This window comes from Colletotrichum aenigma, assembly GCF_013390185.1.
Source record: "Colletotrichum aenigma strain Cg56 chromosome Unknown KSG_Cg56_contig05, whole genome shotgun sequence".
NCBI lineage: Eukaryota > Fungi > Ascomycota > Sordariomycetes > Glomerellales > Glomerellaceae > Colletotrichum > Colletotrichum aenigma.
In genome coordinates, this window is record NW_023500911.1 from 5,146,470 (window position 1) to 5,164,362 (window position 17,893).

At 54.1% G+C, this 17,893-nt stretch overlaps 7 protein-coding genes across 7 annotated transcripts; 2 read left to right on the forward strand and 5 right to left on the reverse strand.

Moving 5' to 3' along the window:
• Nucleotides 1-1,701: 1,701 nt before the first annotated feature.
• Nucleotides 1,702-2,730, reverse strand: CGCA056_v009013 (uncharacterized protein; the record flags this gene model as incomplete). Its single annotated transcript, XM_037324260.1, has 3 exons — nt 1,702-1,979; nt 2,054-2,153; nt 2,242-2,730. 3 exons carry the CDS (start codon nt 2,728-2,730, stop codon nt 1,702-1,704), a joined length of 867 nt encoding a protein of 288 aa, XP_037177408.1.
• A 1,582-nt stretch (nt 2,731-4,312) lies between these two features.
• On the reverse strand, nt 4,313-5,109 carry CGCA056_v009014 (uncharacterized protein; the record flags this gene model as incomplete). Its single annotated transcript, XM_037324261.1, has 2 exons — nt 4,313-4,854; nt 4,923-5,109. 2 exons carry the CDS (start codon nt 5,107-5,109, stop codon nt 4,313-4,315), a joined length of 729 nt encoding a protein of 242 aa, XP_037177414.1.
• A 1,359-nt stretch (nt 5,110-6,468) lies between these two features.
• On the reverse strand, nt 6,469-6,919 carry CGCA056_v009015 (uncharacterized protein; the record flags this gene model as incomplete). Its single annotated transcript, XM_037324262.1, has 3 exons — nt 6,469-6,615; nt 6,669-6,807; nt 6,867-6,919. 3 exons carry the CDS (start codon nt 6,917-6,919, stop codon nt 6,469-6,471), a joined length of 339 nt encoding a protein of 112 aa, XP_037177413.1.
• A 1,488-nt stretch (nt 6,920-8,407) lies between these two features.
• CGCA056_v009016 (uncharacterized protein) lies at nt 8,408-9,127 on the forward strand (the record flags this gene model as incomplete). The annotated part of the gene is made up of 1 exon (XM_037324263.1): nt 8,408-9,127. The coding sequence occupies one exon, from the start codon at nt 8,408-8,410 to the stop codon at nt 9,125-9,127; it is 720 nt and encodes a 239-aa protein (XP_037177412.1).
• A 1,341-nt stretch (nt 9,128-10,468) lies between these two features.
• CGCA056_v009017 (uncharacterized protein) lies at nt 10,469-11,358 on the reverse strand (the record flags this gene model as incomplete). The annotated part of the gene is made up of 3 exons (XM_037324264.1): nt 10,469-10,473; nt 10,560-10,947; nt 11,029-11,358. The coding sequence occupies 3 exons, from the start codon at nt 11,356-11,358 to the stop codon at nt 10,469-10,471; spliced, it is 723 nt and encodes a 240-aa protein (XP_037177411.1).
• A 2,069-nt stretch (nt 11,359-13,427) lies between these two features.
• Nucleotides 13,428-15,047, reverse strand: CGCA056_v009018 (Sterol 3-beta-glucosyltransferase; the record flags this gene model as incomplete). Its single annotated transcript, XM_037324265.1, has 1 exon — nt 13,428-15,047. One exon carries the CDS (start codon nt 15,045-15,047, stop codon nt 13,428-13,430), a length of 1,620 nt encoding a protein of 539 aa, XP_037177416.1.
• A 1,075-nt stretch (nt 15,048-16,122) lies between these two features.
• CGCA056_v009019 (uncharacterized protein) lies at nt 16,123-17,220 on the forward strand (the record flags this gene model as incomplete). The annotated part of the gene is made up of 2 exons (XM_037324266.1): nt 16,123-16,678; nt 16,781-17,220. 2 exons carry the CDS (start codon nt 16,123-16,125, stop codon nt 17,218-17,220), a joined length of 996 nt encoding a protein of 331 aa, XP_037177415.1.
• Between the last annotated feature and the right edge of the window lie 673 nt (nt 17,221-17,893).

Genomic DNA, 17,893 nt, shown 5'->3' on the forward strand with positions numbered 1-17,893 from the left:
TACACTAGCGCCGAGCGTTGTGAAGCGTAAGGGGTAATTCAGAGCAATCTTTGTTGCAAGAGCAATGACGTCCAGCTAGCGCACATCTGGATCTTCTGTTGCTTCTGCAGCGCGAGACGTTAAGAGAACCTTGAAGGATCCTGGATGAGATGGAAGGAATCTTTCCACGCACATATATAGATACGCGCCTAGTTAGCTGCGTCCCGACCAAGACATTCAGGACTCAGACCAGTATCGATATAGTCTCCACTATTCTTTTCACATCTTTGTGTTCTGCCCCCTGAAAGGCCTTATTGTTAGTGTTGTCTCCGTGTCTATATATATCACTACCTACCTCGCAGCGTCTCAGCGTTGCTGTTGCTTATAGGGCTAGTAGCAGACCATGTCGAGGTCCTTCCTCTAAGCTTTCGTCGTTATTTGGTGTATGGATATAAGTTGTTTACCGCCGTTTCAGTGCGGGCTGATATACGCTTCCAGCTCCTTCGTGTGTTTTTTTCACTCCTTTTTCTTTTTTCCAGTTTTCTTTTTCTTTTTCTTTTTTTTTTTTCTCCCTCTCCTTTCCCCCTTCATTCTCTGGTTTTTGTTTTAATTAACAATGCCTACACAAGGCAACTAGTCCTTCGGGTTGGAGGCCCCCTTTTTCCTCAGAGAATGTGATTAGAGTCCCGTCTCCGTGTTTCCCTTTGGCGAATCAATCGGGACTGCCGTGCCGTCTAGCAATAAAAAGAGAAAACGCACCGTTTCTCCCGCTTGTCCCTAGGTACACTCCGATGAAGCAGATACTCTACTCTGGTGTAAGTCCCAATTCAGCCTTCCCTTTCCGGTGTGTGTAGCTGCGCTAGGACTATAGCTCCTTTCTGAGATAATCCGTATCATAGTTTACGTATGTGTCTTCTTGGAAGGGCTGCGTTGATCTCCCTGGAATCTTTATTCTTGGACGAAGCTCCATGTGCCCATTGCCCGTCCCTATCTCGTTCTTCATCGTGCGAAGGTCCCTTGTAATTAACTTTGTGATAATCTCTACGCTGTTGTCTTCCTGTCCTGCGTTTCCGCATTTCTTCCACGTATTATATACAATCCCGATAGCCATATATAAGGACCTTGTTTCTGCTGCGCTACCGACAGGAGTAGCTGCTTGCCGTCCTCTTCGCCTGTCATGGCTTGCTCATTGGCCGCGCCAGCATCTTTGGTGAAGCGGTCACTTGCCTACACACTATTCGCAGCAGTCTTTATTCTGCGACCCATTGCGTGCTTGTCGATTTCCTGGTAGCCAGCTCTGATACAGCCGCATGCTTTGCTGCCTTTAGGTCTGTTTTAATCCCCCCATCATCTAGCTCATAAAAAGGAAGGCCAAGTGTTCTTGCGCCGCTCGCTCATTTCCCTTCTATTATCTGATACTCCGTTTTTTTTTTTTGAATCAATGTGTGTTACAGTCTCGGTCTGCCTATATGAACTAGACCAGCTATCGCACTTTTTCAACAGGTTTAGTATATGCCTAACCCTGTCTCACAGCGGACTACCGGTTCAGGCTAAGAGCCGGAAAATATTCTAACCTATACACCACCACGACTGATGCCGTGACCTCTATGTCCACACGGCTCGCTTCCTCGTATCGTCTACAGGCGGTAGTACACTGAGCCCGTTACAACCTCCTCTAGTCTAACATCATACTTGGTCGATAGGTCCATCCGTACGGGACTGCTAGTGTGGCCGAGTAGGTGGTTGTCTAGCTCGTGTCGGCCGGGATGGCTGCCCCACTCTAGTTGGCCGGCTGCCTTGGGCAGGGCGCGGACGGGTAGCGGGGATTATGCTGATCTGCTTCTTCGTGAATGTGGGGAATGGCCTCGGAAGGCCCAAGTTAGCATTTCTCGCCGGCTTCCGCGCCACGGTAATGCCTTCGTTCGCCATGAACTGCTTGCATCCCCAAGTGAGCAAACCCTTATCATTGACAGATTCACCACCACCGCAGGCATTTTGTGCTATGTCACAATCTCATCAGCATCATATCGACTGCACTGCCCACCACAGAATGTGAGACGGGTGTAATACTCACGTCCTAGGGAGCCACTTATGCCTGCTTTTCCAAAGGCCACAATGCGCGTGGCTGGGGGCCGTCTCCGCGCCTCCTGCGACACCTCATCATCCAAGTTATACTGAAACGGCGTGTTAGTAAGAGTAAGCATCTAGCGGCAGACCCACCATTCGACATGGTGTGGCCAACCTGCAGTAGGATAGACTTACCTGGTGAACTGTGAAGACTTCCGCACAGCTCGCTCGGGTCTGGTGCTCTTTATTGACGGGGACTTTCTTAGAAGCTTGTAGCTGTGCCTGGCATTGCTCAAGAGCAAGTCGGACCTCCGGCTTGGAACGCGAATCGGCGAACTTGTTATACACGAACCAGCCACCCTTTAAACTGGAGGATAGGTAGATGTCCTTCCCGAGAGCCATAGCGGCCATCATGCTGGGCTGAAGGTTTTGATCGATACCGTCGGCCCGGAACTTGGACTGCATTTGCGTGTGGGCCAGACTGGCAAGCCCATAGAGTTGGTCGTCTGTGAAGAGCGTAGCAGTGTCTGCTGTGAACGTGAGTTTAGACGAGTAGATAACGCGCTGGGCGTTCTCATAGGCGCTTTTGTCGAGCTTAATGCCGAGGTCCTGAGCCAGGACGCTTGTAACTATGGTGAACAGCACAAGCAGGCCCGAGAAGCTGGCCGTCCAGCCGTGGGACATGGCAGACCGCATCGAAGCTTTGATCAGTCGGGGGGGAGGAGGTGAAAAAAATTGTTAGGGTTGACAGATGCCCCGGTTCCCAGTACCTATTGTGGTGAGAGGTAAACAGTCGATGTTTGTGAGGAGCAATACGCCGTGAGGCCGGTGGACTTCAGCAGCAGAAAGCGGTGGTCGAATAATACTTATAGCCGGACAAGGCCCCTATGCGAGATCCTAATGATAAGATGGCCTCCTGATAAATCCCCCAACAGGCGACATAACTGACAACATCCTGCCTTACCTCAATACTGAGAAGGATCCCCTGCGAGGGCTTCTCCGAGCCGTATAAGGTGGTTTCGGGTGGTTCAGACGGATTGAAAGAGTGAAAGCCGCAACAAGCCGCAAGCCTGGTCTACGTTGCCCTGCGAGGAAATTGACATGTTCCTGCAGGCTAGGCGGAGGACTCCCAGACGGCAGCACCGAAATCTCGGGGAAGGATATCGGAGCCACAGACAATGAGTGTATAGTCAACGGTTTGCTAGACCCTGCGTGTCGGGAACCCCGAAGTCAGGGCGCAAGAGAGTATTTATATCCGATTAGGCCAAAGGTAAGCTAATTACGAGGTGACGAGCTTGGACGTCAACTAGCACCAGCATCGCAACGTTCTACCTTCGTTGAAGCCGGAGACCTGGTATGCGCTAAATATAGTGTCGCAGAATCTAAAGGGTCCCACTCGGCAGAGGCAACAGATGGAAGGAACAAAAATCTAATTAATGCGGAGGTGGGTTGTTAGGGGGGGGCGGGTGCGGAGGGTCGGTAAGTCGGGCGGGCCTAGTGCAATCTCATCCGTTGCCCTCGGGAACCCCGTGGCTGGAGCCTCGATCGGAGACTTGACACCGCCGTTACCCCAGCAGTCGTCTCCGCGCCGGCCGGAAGGGGCTCGATTCCAGCTTTTTCACAGACACCGAAGTTGAGCCACAACAACCAACCCCACATATCACGATCTCTTTTCCCCAACCAACGCATATCGTGAAACCCAACGCGCCTATATGATGAGTGACGCAAAACGTGTGATTCATGCATTTGGCTAGGAGATATTAGTCAGCTTCACAGCATACCTCAGGCTTTATGTTAACACCTTTCAGAGGTCGTGGATGGCTTGGGAGCCGGAACGAAATCAGGAGACAAGAGAGACAGAGGACGGGTATAAGACGAGAGATGAGAGACAGAGACGAAGTGAGGGTAATCAAAGCTATCACTACGCTGGTCATACTGACCAATGGCCGCTTGTTTTGCTCCTGGTCATCCTTGTTGTTATCCAATAATATATTGCCTTATCCAATTCCTTCCCAAATACCATAAGCAATTGCGAGCTATACAAATGGCGTACAAAAGAAAACAATGCTCTACGTCGGGTTCTATTCCACCATGACCAGCCACATTTTCTCGCGCCACATGGAAACACATATCTGACTTTCAAACTGAGGCGGCGCACTAGATTCCTCAAGAGTCGGTTCGACAATTCCAACAATGCTTTTAGACGCCCCTTTACGATCACTACCTTTTATGGAGCGAGCGCCCTTTGATTGATTCGCTCGGGGTTTCACCGGGTAGGCTTCGTTTGGCGGCTGCCTTGGCCACCAGCCGGTCTGCTCGGGCCAGCCGGTCTGCTCGGGCCACCTCGCTCCAGTGGCTTGAATGTCGATCGATAATTCTTGGAGTCGTCCGCAGAGACGGAGGTATGGAGAGCCATCCGCATGTCCGCCTTCTTCTTCGGGTTGCCGGCCGGCTTCTGCATCTCCTTGCGCGCGTCGTTGAGCTTGAACGCTTTCGGGGGCTGGGGCCGAGGCTCCGTCGGCTTAACATGCTTCGTCACACTGCCTTTGTACCAGTACACCGACCCATGATTGCTGCGCCCAAGAGGGGCTAGAGACTTGACGTCAATAACGAGGCCGCCCTCCTCCTTCGCCTCTCGCACCACACAATCAGCCAGCGTGGTATCATGGCGTGAGTCGTAGCCGCCCCGAGGCAGGATGTAGCCGACCTGGTCGAAGTTGCCATTTGCCGGAATCATCCAAACGTTGCCATCTTTGTCGTAAGGGACGACACCACATCGCACGCGATCTTTGGAGCCCTTGAGGGTCACTGGGTTATTGGTCAGTCATAAGCTCCTGGCTCTGATCTAGCGAGTGAGGCGTGCAGTTATTACTGACCTGAACCGTCTTTGCCTCCGGTCTTGACCGTATCAGAGGGGAGGCGCCAGGCATCGACGCCCTTCATACCCTGCCACACGTCCTTGTCTCCCGGCAAGAGGTCTTTCCCATTCTGTGCCGTGACGGTGTGGATAGCGAACGCACCCCAAAGTGCAACAGACCACACGTTAGAAACGGAATACTGCATCTTTTCTGTTGGCTGGATAGCTGTATATCTTTTATTGGTTTGTTTGTTTGTCACATACTCTGTGAGAGAGTGAAAGAGAGAGAGTGAAAGAGAGAGAGTGAGAGAGAGTGAGAGAGAGTGAGAGAGAGTGAGAGAGAGTGAGAGAGAGTGAAAGAGAGAGAGTGAGAGAGAGTGAGAGAGAGTGAGAGAGAGTGAGATGGAAATCTGACCTCCACCTGTGTAGGTCAGCTCATCCAAGTCAAAATATTACAACAGGCAATCTCAGAGCAAGTAGAGCAGTAGTAAAGAAGCCAACTAGGGGAGATAGTATCAGCGATAGAGCTAACACATTATATACCATAATCCACCACAGGCCACCTCCCTACTGTTCCCAGCTCAGCCTTCTTCGGGGTGCCCGTCTACGCTCATTCATCCTTGGTCATTCGGCATTGCCGTCAACTGCTGATAACACTGCTAGCTATCAGCTCCATCATGGAATCGCCGTACATGAGAGTGTAAGGACCAGGTGGGAACCCTGGTCATCGGCTCCTGCGTTCCATCTCCTCTCTAAAGTAAATCTGCACGAGGTGTAACGCGCATGAACGGTCGCCCCGAGTCCTGATCACTCTGACCGTACGGGTGGAACGGCCTTGGTCGAAGGCCAGAACCGGAAGATGGAACTTTGGTAGTCTGGCAAGAAACCGGGCGAGGACTCTCCTAATAAGGAGTCAGGCAAAGATTCTGATAAGATCCAGACGGCGGGGAATGGACACTAGAGGCCCCTCACGTTACATTCAAGGTTGAGAGGTCTTTTACTGAGGTCTAATAGTCTGCGGAACAATTAGTGTTAGTGACAGCTTTTATAAGTCAGTTCCCACCCGAATAGTGCGAGAGGGCATGCCCAATAGACAGAGGACGCCCTGCGGTGTTGCTTTCTGTGTCTGCAAACTTGTCCTTCCACACTGACCGAAGAGTCGGCGTGAGTATATATTGGTCCAAGGACCCTGAAAATTAACGGTGCCCATAGAAACCACATCTTCGTCGTCAATTACGTGCTCCTATTCTCCCAAATAGTATAAAGACAGGACCGTAACCCGTACTCTCCCGTCACCTGCTGGATAACGCCAGTAGATGAGGATGCGGAGTAGTAGCAAACTGGTTGTGATCGATATTCCCCTTTAAGCGAGTCACGTAAGTCGATCGCCGTATGTTTGGAATAGGTCAATGGATTAGCGTCCTTCAGCAGTTACATAGTACAACTACAGGCTCCCGCGTCAAGTAGACCCTAAAACGCTAAGAGGAGAGAGGGAAAAGAAAAATAAAAAAGAAGAAAGTGCTATTAGTCTGATAGATGCCGTCGCCTGCCCCCCGAGTAGTCGCTCAGCAACGCCCACGAACTTCATTAGGGGGCGCTTTGCAATACAGCCCTTTCCCGTCGGCGCACTTGAAGCCGGTATCAGCAGCCTCACGGCAGGCAGCCTCCCACTCTTTCCCTGCGATCTGGTCGCTGCCGGTAGACTTCACGCACTATTTGAGTCGTTAGGGCTGTTATCCGATCAGGTCGCCAGAGATAATCATACCTGTCCAGAGGAGGCGTCGAAGTCGCCCTTTCCCCACCGGTGCTGCTTTGAGGCGTACAGCTCGCATGCCTTCGCGGTGATACGCAGGTTGGGATAGCCGCTGTTGTGACACGCGCAGCTATCGTGAAGGTTGGCAGAACTTTGGGGACGTTAGGCGAGACAGCCCGGGTGGAATAGCTAGGAATGCCTGGGACTTACGCGACAGAAAGGAGGGCTAGGCCGGCGGCGGCCTGCAAGAAACACAGCTGCATCGTCACACAGAAAGGTTCGATGCTCCGCTACTACCGTCGCACCGTGGGAAACAACAAGTGGAACCTGGCCGTTTGTGTAGGACGATAAAAACGCTATGCCCGGCTGATAGGCTGCATAAAGCAGCAGTGAAGAAGTGGAGAGGCACTTTAACAATAAGTTTGAGTACGATTAGGGCAAGCGGAAGCCTCGATCATGATGGCACGAGGCGGCCCGTCTGGTTTTATATTCACAGCCCGGTGGTAGGGGATAGCCCTCCTGGTAGCTAGCTCAGCGGCGTGTTAAATCACCAAGCGGCATGCATCCAGCTCCATGTGGCTCATGGTGTTTGCCCACCGCGCCCACTAGACGTACCAGTTATGGGCTGCTAGGAGCACGTCCGCTTCTTTACCTGGTAGCTGGAGTTGCCGCCGGACAGAGCGAAGCTCATTTCCGTCTTCTGATGTCCGTCTTTCGTCTCGCGGACTCCGCCCTCCCGGCCGTCATTAGATGCAGATGGCTGTTGTGGAGCCACGTGGAACAATAGACAGCCCTCTTTTTTCTTTTTTTTTTCTTTCTTTCTTCACATGCGAAGCGCATATACCCATCTGATTGCAAACCTATCTATCATCGTCTTGCCCATCGTCTAGGTGAAAGATACGACGACGAGAGGCTATAGCGTCGAAGGTCATGGGCAGCGTGGCCCCGAGGCCCACAGCTGATGAACAGCATTCGTTAGGACAGGGTATTTTACACTAGTGTTCGGACGGAATGCCCCTGTCACCGAGCAGAACTTCTGCACATTCCTTTGCAGAAACCCCGTCCCATTTTACTATACTAAGTAGAATCTCGATTAGGATTCTTGCAGCCACTGGGCATGTCCTTCGCAACGCCTCGGCAGCCCCGAAAGTAATCCAGGTTACGCCCAGCAGCCCGTGATGGCAGTCATGCGCGTACTGCCTGTCGTTTCCTACTGTCCGCGCGTCAGGCTTCGTCTATCCGAAGAAAAGGGAAGGCAAAATCATCTTGAACCTTCCCTATCAAAAGGCTCCCTTTGCTGGAAAGTGGTCGTTCGCCGGGAACAAGGATACTCGTCGTCGCCGAGCCGTACGAACCCTAGCGAGGGCCCTGTCTGGCTCGCAAGCTTCGTTATGTCGCCCCGCCGCTGCCGCTAGTCTGGACCTGGGTGCCGTATATGCCTCAGCATGAGATCGTCTGCGCAGTACCTACTGCAGCAGACAGTCGATACTATTGCTAAACAGGTTTTATCAAACTAGACGTCAACGGATTAAACAATAACAAAAGCACAACGTCTAAAAGTATATGAATAGCCGCAGTCGTCTAGTCCATCTCCAGAAACATCTCGCCTCCTCACTACTCTGCGCCCTACGCTTCACGCTCGTTTCTCTTACCCAGCCCGCGACTAGCTGACTTCTTCTCGCTCCCATCACTTCCCATCGTCCGCCCACCTATCAACAGACTGGGCGTTTGTTATTGACATATCATACAAGATGAGACGGTCGCTCCTCATCACTACATTCAACCTACTCAATGTTGCTGTAGCTGTTGATGTCTCCCAGCCAGCCCCTTACCCTCTGAGTTTCGACGACGTCGTCGCTGTGAACGAGGACGGTTCCCACAGAATCCTCAAGACAGCAGAGTATGACGCTCTACTAGCGCGTGTTGCGCCCGAAACCGTCCAGATGAACGTGCGGGTCACTGAGGGGGGCGGCCTCACCCGTCGTGACTGTAGAGGGAGCACGGAGGTCCAGGTCGAGTCTGACGAGGAGTTTCTTAACTGGGATGTCGCTATCTCGCCCATATTGAGCTCCCATGGAGGCACTGCTACTGTTTCCGTGGCTAAAGGCTACTCCGTTGGGAATTCAGTTATTGTTGGCTCGACCGCTAACGTTGCCTTCGCAAAAGTGGCCCTAAGCATGTCTCTATCGGTTAATTACGCCCAGCGTTGGACGACTTCCGATAGTCAGACTCTCAGCTTCACCGTCCCGGAAGGCCAGCATGGCCTCGTCGTGTCACAGCCGCTCGTCCGTCGGGTCACCGGGCGTCTGCTCACCGGCTGCAGCCATCGCCCGACCAGCACGCCGTTCACTTCCGACACCTACACTGACCAAAGCTTCGGCAATCTCGATTTCGTTAAAGGCGTCATACGGCTTTGCAACAGCACCGTCTACCCTATCCCTTACTGTAACGGTCAAGGCTTCCACTACTAGGACAGCGGGGACAGATTGGGCCTGTAGTTGCCTTCAACGGGAGATCTCGGCGGCAAGGTGGATGGGAGGGGAGTACACAGTTGACTGCGCATGCCTTGGTGGGCAGAACAGCTGTTGCCCAGACGGTCTCATCTAAGGGCAAGGTGATTTGAAGACTCTATTGCTACCAGCGTGTGATAAAATGGTCTTTAGTGTGGTAAGGGCAATATATATGCCTTGACGCATGGATTGAGGCAGTGGTCTGGTGAGCGCAGGCGCGCTGTAATCAAGTATTTCAGCCGGCAGAAGAGAGATGTCCAACAATACCTCGATCATTCGAAGGGTTTCAGAGGCTAATGACGTAAATATAATCTTCAGGAGCTTAGAATTCGGAGGGTGGTGTGATCAAAGACCAGGATTCATAACAAAGAGAGGGGGGGGGAGGAATAGAAGAAGTGGAAAAAGAAGTAGAAAAGGAGTTAGAGAAAGGAAAAGAATAAGAGTAATGAGAAAGCTGGATGATTCTTGTCACGGGCACCATGCTGCTGTAGGTTGACGTTGGCCTGTGACCGATGCTTCAGCCCTAGAGAGGGTGTGTCAATTGCCCACCACCTCCGGATAACCAGCTCTAACCTTTGCAGCAGCGCGTAGCAAGCGAAGAAGTCCTCTCACATTGAAGCCAAGTAGAGATGTCCAGGCCATTGAAGAGCTGGAGGAGCTAAAGACCTCTCGAGAGAGAGGAAAACAGAAAGAAACCACAAGACAAACTAATTACTCATAGTGTATCGATGTCGTGGACGGAAAGAGCGTGGAGTGTCCATGGCGTATCACGGAGCTGGAGCGGGTGAGGAGCAAAGCCACGAAAGATGGGGTCGGCACAGAAGGGGCTGAAAATGCCGGCGTCGCCGCTGTAATGCGAGATAGGTAACACCTACTACTAACGAGGCTGTACCATACCCGTTATAACGCGTCCGCTGGTTTACAGGCCCCATCATCATCAGCATAAGAGTCAATCTTCAATTACATAGGCTACCTAATAACCTTCCGCGCGGTTTATCTTATTAATCGACCAATCACCTCTCCGTATCACCAAGTAGTTTAGACACTATCTATTCCGTAGGTCTAATACCGTAGATAACACGAGCTGGATAGTCGTCATACGAGCTGGATAGTCGTCATACGAGCTGGATAGTCGTCATACGAGCTGGATAGTCGTCATACGAGCTGGATAGTCGTCATACGTGACGAGGCGCGTTTGCGAAAGCGTCCAGGATCTGGGTCGTCCAGCTATAATGAATGCATGAACCCCAACTGCAGGCTCACGATGTTCTGAGTGACTAGCGAAAAGTATTCTCCTTTGATCTATGCTCCAGGCTTTCATGGAGGCAGTACGTCACCGCGTTAGCGAAGCCGATGAACTGGCTCGAGCTCTGCAGAGCCGCTAGCAGCAAACCATGCGATTCGACCCCAGACGCTTCCATCACTCTGTTCACAAGGGCGGGGATCCAGAGCAGGATGTACAAGATGGGATACGAGTTGAGAAGCATCATGCGCTTGATGCGCCGCTCCAATCTCCGGGTCTGCTCGTCAATCGAATGATGAGCCGCCGCCGCAGCGGTGAGATTCGGCGGCATTACTTTATCACTCGCGCCGACGTCTCGGCTAGAGCTCGGTCGGGAGTCCACCAGGTAATCATCTCCCCATGGTTGAGGATTACACCGCGATAGCATGCTTCTGCTACTGCTGTCTGATGTTAAACACCTCGTAACAGGAAACGCTGTGGCGTCCGTCGCCAGCGGGGGAAGGTTGTATCCCAGCGGGGGAAGGTCGTATCCCAGCGGCTGTGCGGTCCGTGGAGGGTGTCGTCCACACATAGCCGCCGCGACTTGCGGCCGTGGCCAATCCACGTCCAATCGACTCACCGTCGTCTCGCGTGCTGTTAACGGAGCGGCAGTGCTCGTCGAGCTTCCGGTCCAGCCCAAGGAAGCCGGCGCCATTGCAGCGGGCCGAAGGCGTTGGCCGAGGTACCACCAGACGTAAGCGTAGATGGAAACGGTGGCGAACATGATCCACAGACGCCAAACGTACGTGAGGGCAAATCGAAGATCGGGTCTGTCCCACGTTATCCAGCACCAGTTCCCGCTGACGGGCCCCACGACGCCGATCCCAGCCGCCGCGACGCTGGTAGCAATAGGGACGAGCCACACGCAGAAGCAGATGGAGACCTTCTCGAGGAACGTCCCCTCCGCCATGGACGTTTTTTGTTTTACTACCAGAAGTGTGGCAATAGCGATGGCGAGGATGGAAAAATCAGACGCTTGCACCGACAGTTGACCAATCACGCTGTTCAGGACACATGCTGTTCCGCGTCGTAACCCTCTGTCTCGGATGTATATGATCCCCGAGACGGTGTTGTTGCCCGAGTTAATGAATTCTTTTTCATTCGGAAGCCGTTAGCCCTCTCGTCCTCTCGGAACAATCTTGACGGGAACCACTTTACCGGTCCACCATGAGGTTGAGAATGAGGATGTGGCGCAAAGACCGGCGCCGGGTGCGTTGGAGACCGATGGAGATCAATGCGCCAAACGTCGTCAGGAACGAAAGACTACTCCCCATCAACGTCAAAGACTGCAACTAGTACGTTGAAAGTCCATTGTCGACGTACTGGCACCACGATGCTGTAGCTCTTTCCTCTACAAGCTACCTCACGCAGAAGTCCTTCACTTTGCTCTGTGTAACGGTCGAATATATGACCAGCGAGAGACCATCTTCGCCGTACTGGCCCAGTTACACGATGACCGGGAACCGTCGCGGATTGGGGTCCATCCAACTTTCAATTGCGGGGCTATAACTGACCGGTAGTGCCATTCGAACCTTAGCAAGGGCGCGTCTCCACCAAACCCGGTCAAAGAAAAAAGAAAGGCGTGGGGAGGGGAAGGAAAAAAAAAAAAAAAAAAAAAGAAGAAGACTCTCCGAGGGGGAGGAAGAGGGAAACATAGGAAAAGGATGAGGAAAAAATTGGGGGCCCTCACGGCGCGGCGTGATCTATGTCAGGGTGAACTAAACGCCATTTGGCCGATGGCATGGCATTGTCTGGGCACCGGAATACCGTTTTAACCCTAGTCGTGATCTAAACGGAGTGGGGCCGAGGTAGCCGCAGGTGAGGCAGTCGGCAAGGGACACTAGAAAGACAAGGGGTCAAGGTGGGGGAAGTGAGGTCTACTTTGCCGACCAAGGTGTTTTTTTGTTCCCTGTCTCCTTCGGTTCCGGTGCCCGCCGCGGAAGATTGTTCGTTAGAAGTCTTGAGTCTGCAAACAACCGGCTTCGGACAGTCCGCAGGCAAGCTGGACAACCGCGCGTTTGAGCTACCAGGTCAGCGGCCTACTGCTCGGGGCCTCGCAGTCATCTGTACACTGCCTGCTGGTCTACCGGCCTGCTGCAAGAAAGTCGCGTCTCCCATCCCTCGTTAGACTGTGGCATAAGCATTCGGTACGATGCTGGATCAAGAGACGGTTACCACATGTATCAACCATTGTCTGACGATCTATGATGAACACCGCTTGACGGCTGGTAGATTGAGATTAAGATTAGCGTATATATAAATATGCTCGGCGATTCACTAGGATCCGACCTGCCTGCCTTCGCCCTCGGTCGACCCAGACAGCCGTCATTTGTCAACTGACGCTGTGTTCTTGGCGCAAGCCTACCCGTGTTGCCTCGTCTTGGATTCGGATGCCTCACCCGGATATCTATTGTATTATTACGTACATACTATGGTAACCAGATTTCGTACGTACCGCAACCGTCATCGAGGCGCACATGCTCAAACGTGTACGAGTCAACGCTGGGGGATTTTCTGCTTGGTCAACCCTCCAACAAAATCCCCCACTCGTCTCTCGACCTCACAGAGAGCTAATTTTAGGTCACCACGACACGACAAGAAACTGACATCGCCGGCATCCACGGCTTGCCGCAGGTCCGTCGCCGATTCCGTGAGCCACCTGGGCGACGGCTTTCAAGAGAAGGCTTTCAAGAAAAAGACCGAGCGAGCTCGACGTCCGGCAGCAACATAGCGCGACTAACGTCTAATTGGTAGGAACTATACTGTTTCTACTTGACATATCCCCGAACGCCAACCATGCTAGTTGGGCATAGCATGAGCCGCTGTTTAGAGGGCAACGAGATCTTTACAGGAACGCCATCATTATCTATTGTACTTCATTGATTACCTAGTACATTGCTACTAAACAGAGCATGAGGTCCATCCATCCCATGGCCGTCCACCACACACCACACTTATTACAGCGTGTCCGAATCTTGCTTAGACTGTCTTGATACTAACGGGTTTCAGCCTTAGGACGCTAGTTCCGGGCAACCAAACCCGCGCACATCCTCTCGACGAGCTCGAAGGTGTTGTCGAGGGCATTCGTATCGGCCAGGTTCTTCCGGAACGGTCCTGATGCCGTCCGTGTAGTGCTTCCTGTTGGTCCTGATCTTGGAGAAGGCGTCCCGGATCTCCCTTGACGGACACGTAGTCCGTCTTGGAGAGCGCGGCGTAGGGGATCTGCGGCAGGCCGATGCCGACGCCCATCCTCTCGAGCCGACGTGCGAAGTACGTCTGGTCGGCGGCGTAGTCCGTCGGCAGGATGATTTGGGGGACGCCCGCGGCGATGGCGTCCGTCATGGAGCCGACGCCGCCGTGGGTCAGTACCAGGGACATCTCCGGGAACAGCGTGGCCCACGACGTCTCGCCCACGAACAGAGATGGAAGACGCGTCCGTTGTGGGTGAGGCGCCGGAAGCTGGACTCGGACCGTTTGACGTTGTGCAGGATGATGAAGCTCCAGTCGGTGAGGGCGGCCAGCTCCTGCTTGGCGACCTCGAAGAATGCCGGGAAGGCGTGATCCTTGTCGAAGGGGCGTTCCTTCATACCCATTCCCATGTAGAAGATGGGCCGCTTGCCCTGCTTGTCGATCCACGAGTACACCTCTCCCTGGCGGCCCGGTCTGGCCGTGCTGGAGCGAGCCGGACAGCCGCGGAAGCTTGCCGACCATGGCCGCCCCGACGGCGTTGGGGGACGAGCTGTCCCAGATCTCGGGCTGCTGTGCGTAGATCCGGATATGGTTGGGCTTGATGTCCTTCTTCGTGAGGGCGGTGGAGCGGATGCCGGGCAGGTAAAAGACCTGGAGCTCGACCAGGATCCGGTCTCGGGCGGGCGCCGTCAGCTGCTGGATCTGGCGGCGCTGGTCCGGCGTTGTAGCAGAGGGGGGGATGAAGTGGCTCGCGACGATGAGATCGGGCGACCAACCGTGGAGGATGGACGCCATTTTCTGGATAAACATGGCGACCGCCTGGTCGCGCCGGGGCGGGTTCGTCTTCGAGGCCCACTCGCGGTTGTCGTTGGCGAACTTGGCCTTGAGACCTTCGGGGAAGAAGTCCCGGTAGCTGTCGCCGAGGACAATAGCGTGCTTGACGTCGAAGATGGCCGGTCTATCGAGCATGCCTTGGAGCACCGACGAGAGCAAGGGGACGTCGCCGTTGCTCCCGCCATAGATGATGAAGAAGACCTCGATCTTGCCCTTGTTCTTGCTGCGAGCCTGGAGGCCCCTCTGCAGCTGAGTCTCAACAGCCTTCAGGGCCTGGGACGGGCCGGGGATCTTGCTGCCCGGGGCGCCGGCCAGGATCTCGATGACCTCTCTAACCTGAGAGTCCGCGGCGGTAGATGGGCGCTGAATACCCCGGGCGGCCAACGCCTCAGCCGCGACACTGCTGTTCCAAGCATCCGTTCCCAAGCCCTCTGGTGCACCAGGTGCACCTCCTGGGACGGGACTGGCGGCGGCGACGGCGGCAAGAGAGCTGCCAGCGAAGAGGGCGAATATCAATAAGACACAAAGCGTGCGCAGCGGTCTGTACAGCCTCGCGGCGTCCCTCTCGAGAGACATGATGTAAGGACGTAGGTGTTATCGCCTTGGTGATTGAAGACGATGGTGAGCAGAGTAACTGCGAGAGAGAGAGAGAGAGAGAGAGAGAGAGAGAGAGAGAGAGAGAGAGAGAGAGAGAGAGAGAGAGAGAGAGAGAGAGAGGAGAGAGGAGAGAGAGAGAGAGAGAGAGAGGTGAGAGGAGAGAGAGAGAGAGAGAGAGGTGAAGCTCTCAGATGACGGCTGATCACAAAGTTATCCTGAAATCATGCGTCCAATCAATGATATTCCTAAATATTTCATTTCGGCGTCTCCTCAGCTAGGAGGAGCCCAGCTGTGGAACGAGGAGGAGGTACTAACGCTGGGCCAGACGGTCAACCCGCCGTCCAGAACATCTTGACACCGCAGGACTTTTCGTATGGTGCTGTCTGCAGTCGAACGAACATATGCGTCCAAGTTGGATGCTGTTGACACGGACCCCCCGCGTCTTGGCTCTCGTTGGGGGGTGAGGGGGTCGTGGCCGCCTTCAGCCGAGCTGGCGGCTGGCCCGTTGCGAGGAAGAGCCCTCTTCGATTGCTTGCCGGGGCTGCACTTGGGACGAGGAAAGCATCGCAACATGCCCATCGAAGCATCCTCGTCGAAGAGAATGAGGGATACCAGCGTGTGCGGTGGCTCTTGGTCGGATATTGCCGTCCGGGCAGCCGTACGGACGAAGTGGGCTCTCAGTTTTCGGAGACGCCGCCGTCAGCCTTTTGCTGAGATCCTCGACCGGACCCAGTCTCCAGGCCTGGTTATTGCTGTTACCAAAGTGCCGGAATCACCAGAAAACCAATTCGCTCGACAGCGGGGAAGACTAGTAAACTCCTCGTCCTCCGCGGAACACGGTGCGTCGCAAGCGTTGTCCTCTCACTACTTAACCCCTCCGGTCTGCGCAACGTCCTTGATCCCACTTGAAGTGGTCCCCGATACGTTGTGCTGCAGATCCCTACATTGAAGGCGTCCCTTCCCCGCGAAATCCAACTTCACGCTCCTTTAGTCGTTTTCAGGCTTCGCCTTCCCCATCAATCTTTTTTCTATTGTTTCCCTCGCTCGTTTCGTCATGCACTGGTCTCTTGCCACTCTAGGCTGCCTTCTGGCGGCCTCGGCCTCGGCCGTACCGCTCGCAACGCAGCATGTTCCGGGCCTCGCCGCTCCCGTCCTGCCGTCGTCAGCAGGAGACCTCGGGGCCGAAGACGACGCCGGAGCGCACGTGCATCTCACCACGGCCGGCTCGCTTGTCGGCAGAGACATCAAGAAGGGCTGGTTCAGTGCCCAGGAGGCAGCGATGCTCCAGAAGGAGTCGGAATCCGACGTCAACTTCTTCCACCTCATGGACAGCCTCGACACCCTCAGCCAGCTTTTAGATCGAAACAGAATTCCCTGGGCTGTCGCCGGCGGCCTTGCCTTGAAGATCCACGGCCAGCCCAGCCGTTATACCGGCGATATTGACATTGTCGTCCAGACGACGATGTCCAAGCTCAAGACAGCGCTGAGCAAGGACAAGAAGTTTATTCTCCCCGGCCCCGGATGGCCAAGCGATTCCCACCTGCGGGTCTACCACAACCAAGGGAGCTCGTCGAAGCCGAAGTATATCGAGGTTGATATGATCATTGCAGGTTAGCTTTACCTTACTCCTTGCCTTGCCTTGCCTTGCCTTACCCCCACCCGGGGGGTGGGGAGCTCGTTCGTTCGTGGAGCGATATTGACGTACATCATAGGCACGCTCACCACACCCGAAAATCTCAGAGCCAACTCAAAGGATATCCAAAAGGAGACGAGGGCCAAGAAGGCGCTCACCATCCACGTGATGAGACTTGGAAAGATCTTCAAGTCCAAGGTCTACGCTTTGGCCGCAGACCATCGCAACAAGAACGACAAGGACATGAAGGATATCAGCTGGATCATTGAGAAGACCCCTGGGGCCCTCGTTAACGTCCAGCAGGACCTGACATACGATCTGCGGCAGCTGGTGATTATGCATCTCGTCCGCCTGAGGTCGCCCCTGGTCGCTAAGGCCAGAGAGCTCCTCGGAGTCGATAACGGCGCGCGTCTCCACGCGGTGCCAGCTCCGCAGATCGTCGGTGTTCCGCCGAACCAGGAGCCGGGCTTCGTTAGCTGGCTGTTTGACGGCACCCCTGGCCACACCGTGTGGGGCTAGATGTGGTAAGGTAGGGCTGACGGTCATCGGACGGATGGCGGGCGGTTCGGATGGCGAGCGAAAGTGAGCCAATCGGGGAGTGTACCGCGGATGGCTTGTATCTGGTTTCCTGTTGTTTTAGCTGGAGCTGGCGTACAAGTATGGACGAGGTCGCAGTCCACGGTTTGAATGTGCGCGGGACGGCCCAAGCGGTCTCGGTGGGGGCCTCAATGTAACGCACCTTTTGCAGTATACTAGGTACACAGCTTGCCCTGCGCCGACAAGGCGTCAATGAATTAGTTTATTCTTTTTTAATTTCCTTTTTCTTTTTTTTATAATACACATATATTCAAAGGGTCCTATTACTTCTGGACTTCCGAATGGGCCACGACCGTGAGAATATACGACCCACCTTCCTTTGTTGTGTTTTCATGTTATCTGCCCCATGGATTCTCGTCCAACTAACACAGGCAGCGGCTGCATTGCACTTGTTGGTCCTCCTCACTGATCTTGAGGCTTTGTAGTACCTAGATGCGTATATCGCCCAGCAGTATGTTTACAGTCTACTAACAGACAGACTTATCACACAAAGGGGCCTGCGCAAGTCATCCCAAGGCGGAGCCTGGTGGGTCGTGACGACCTCTGTTATTTGCAGCCGCCGGCCCCCTCGGACGCGGTCGTGGAGGAGGCCGGG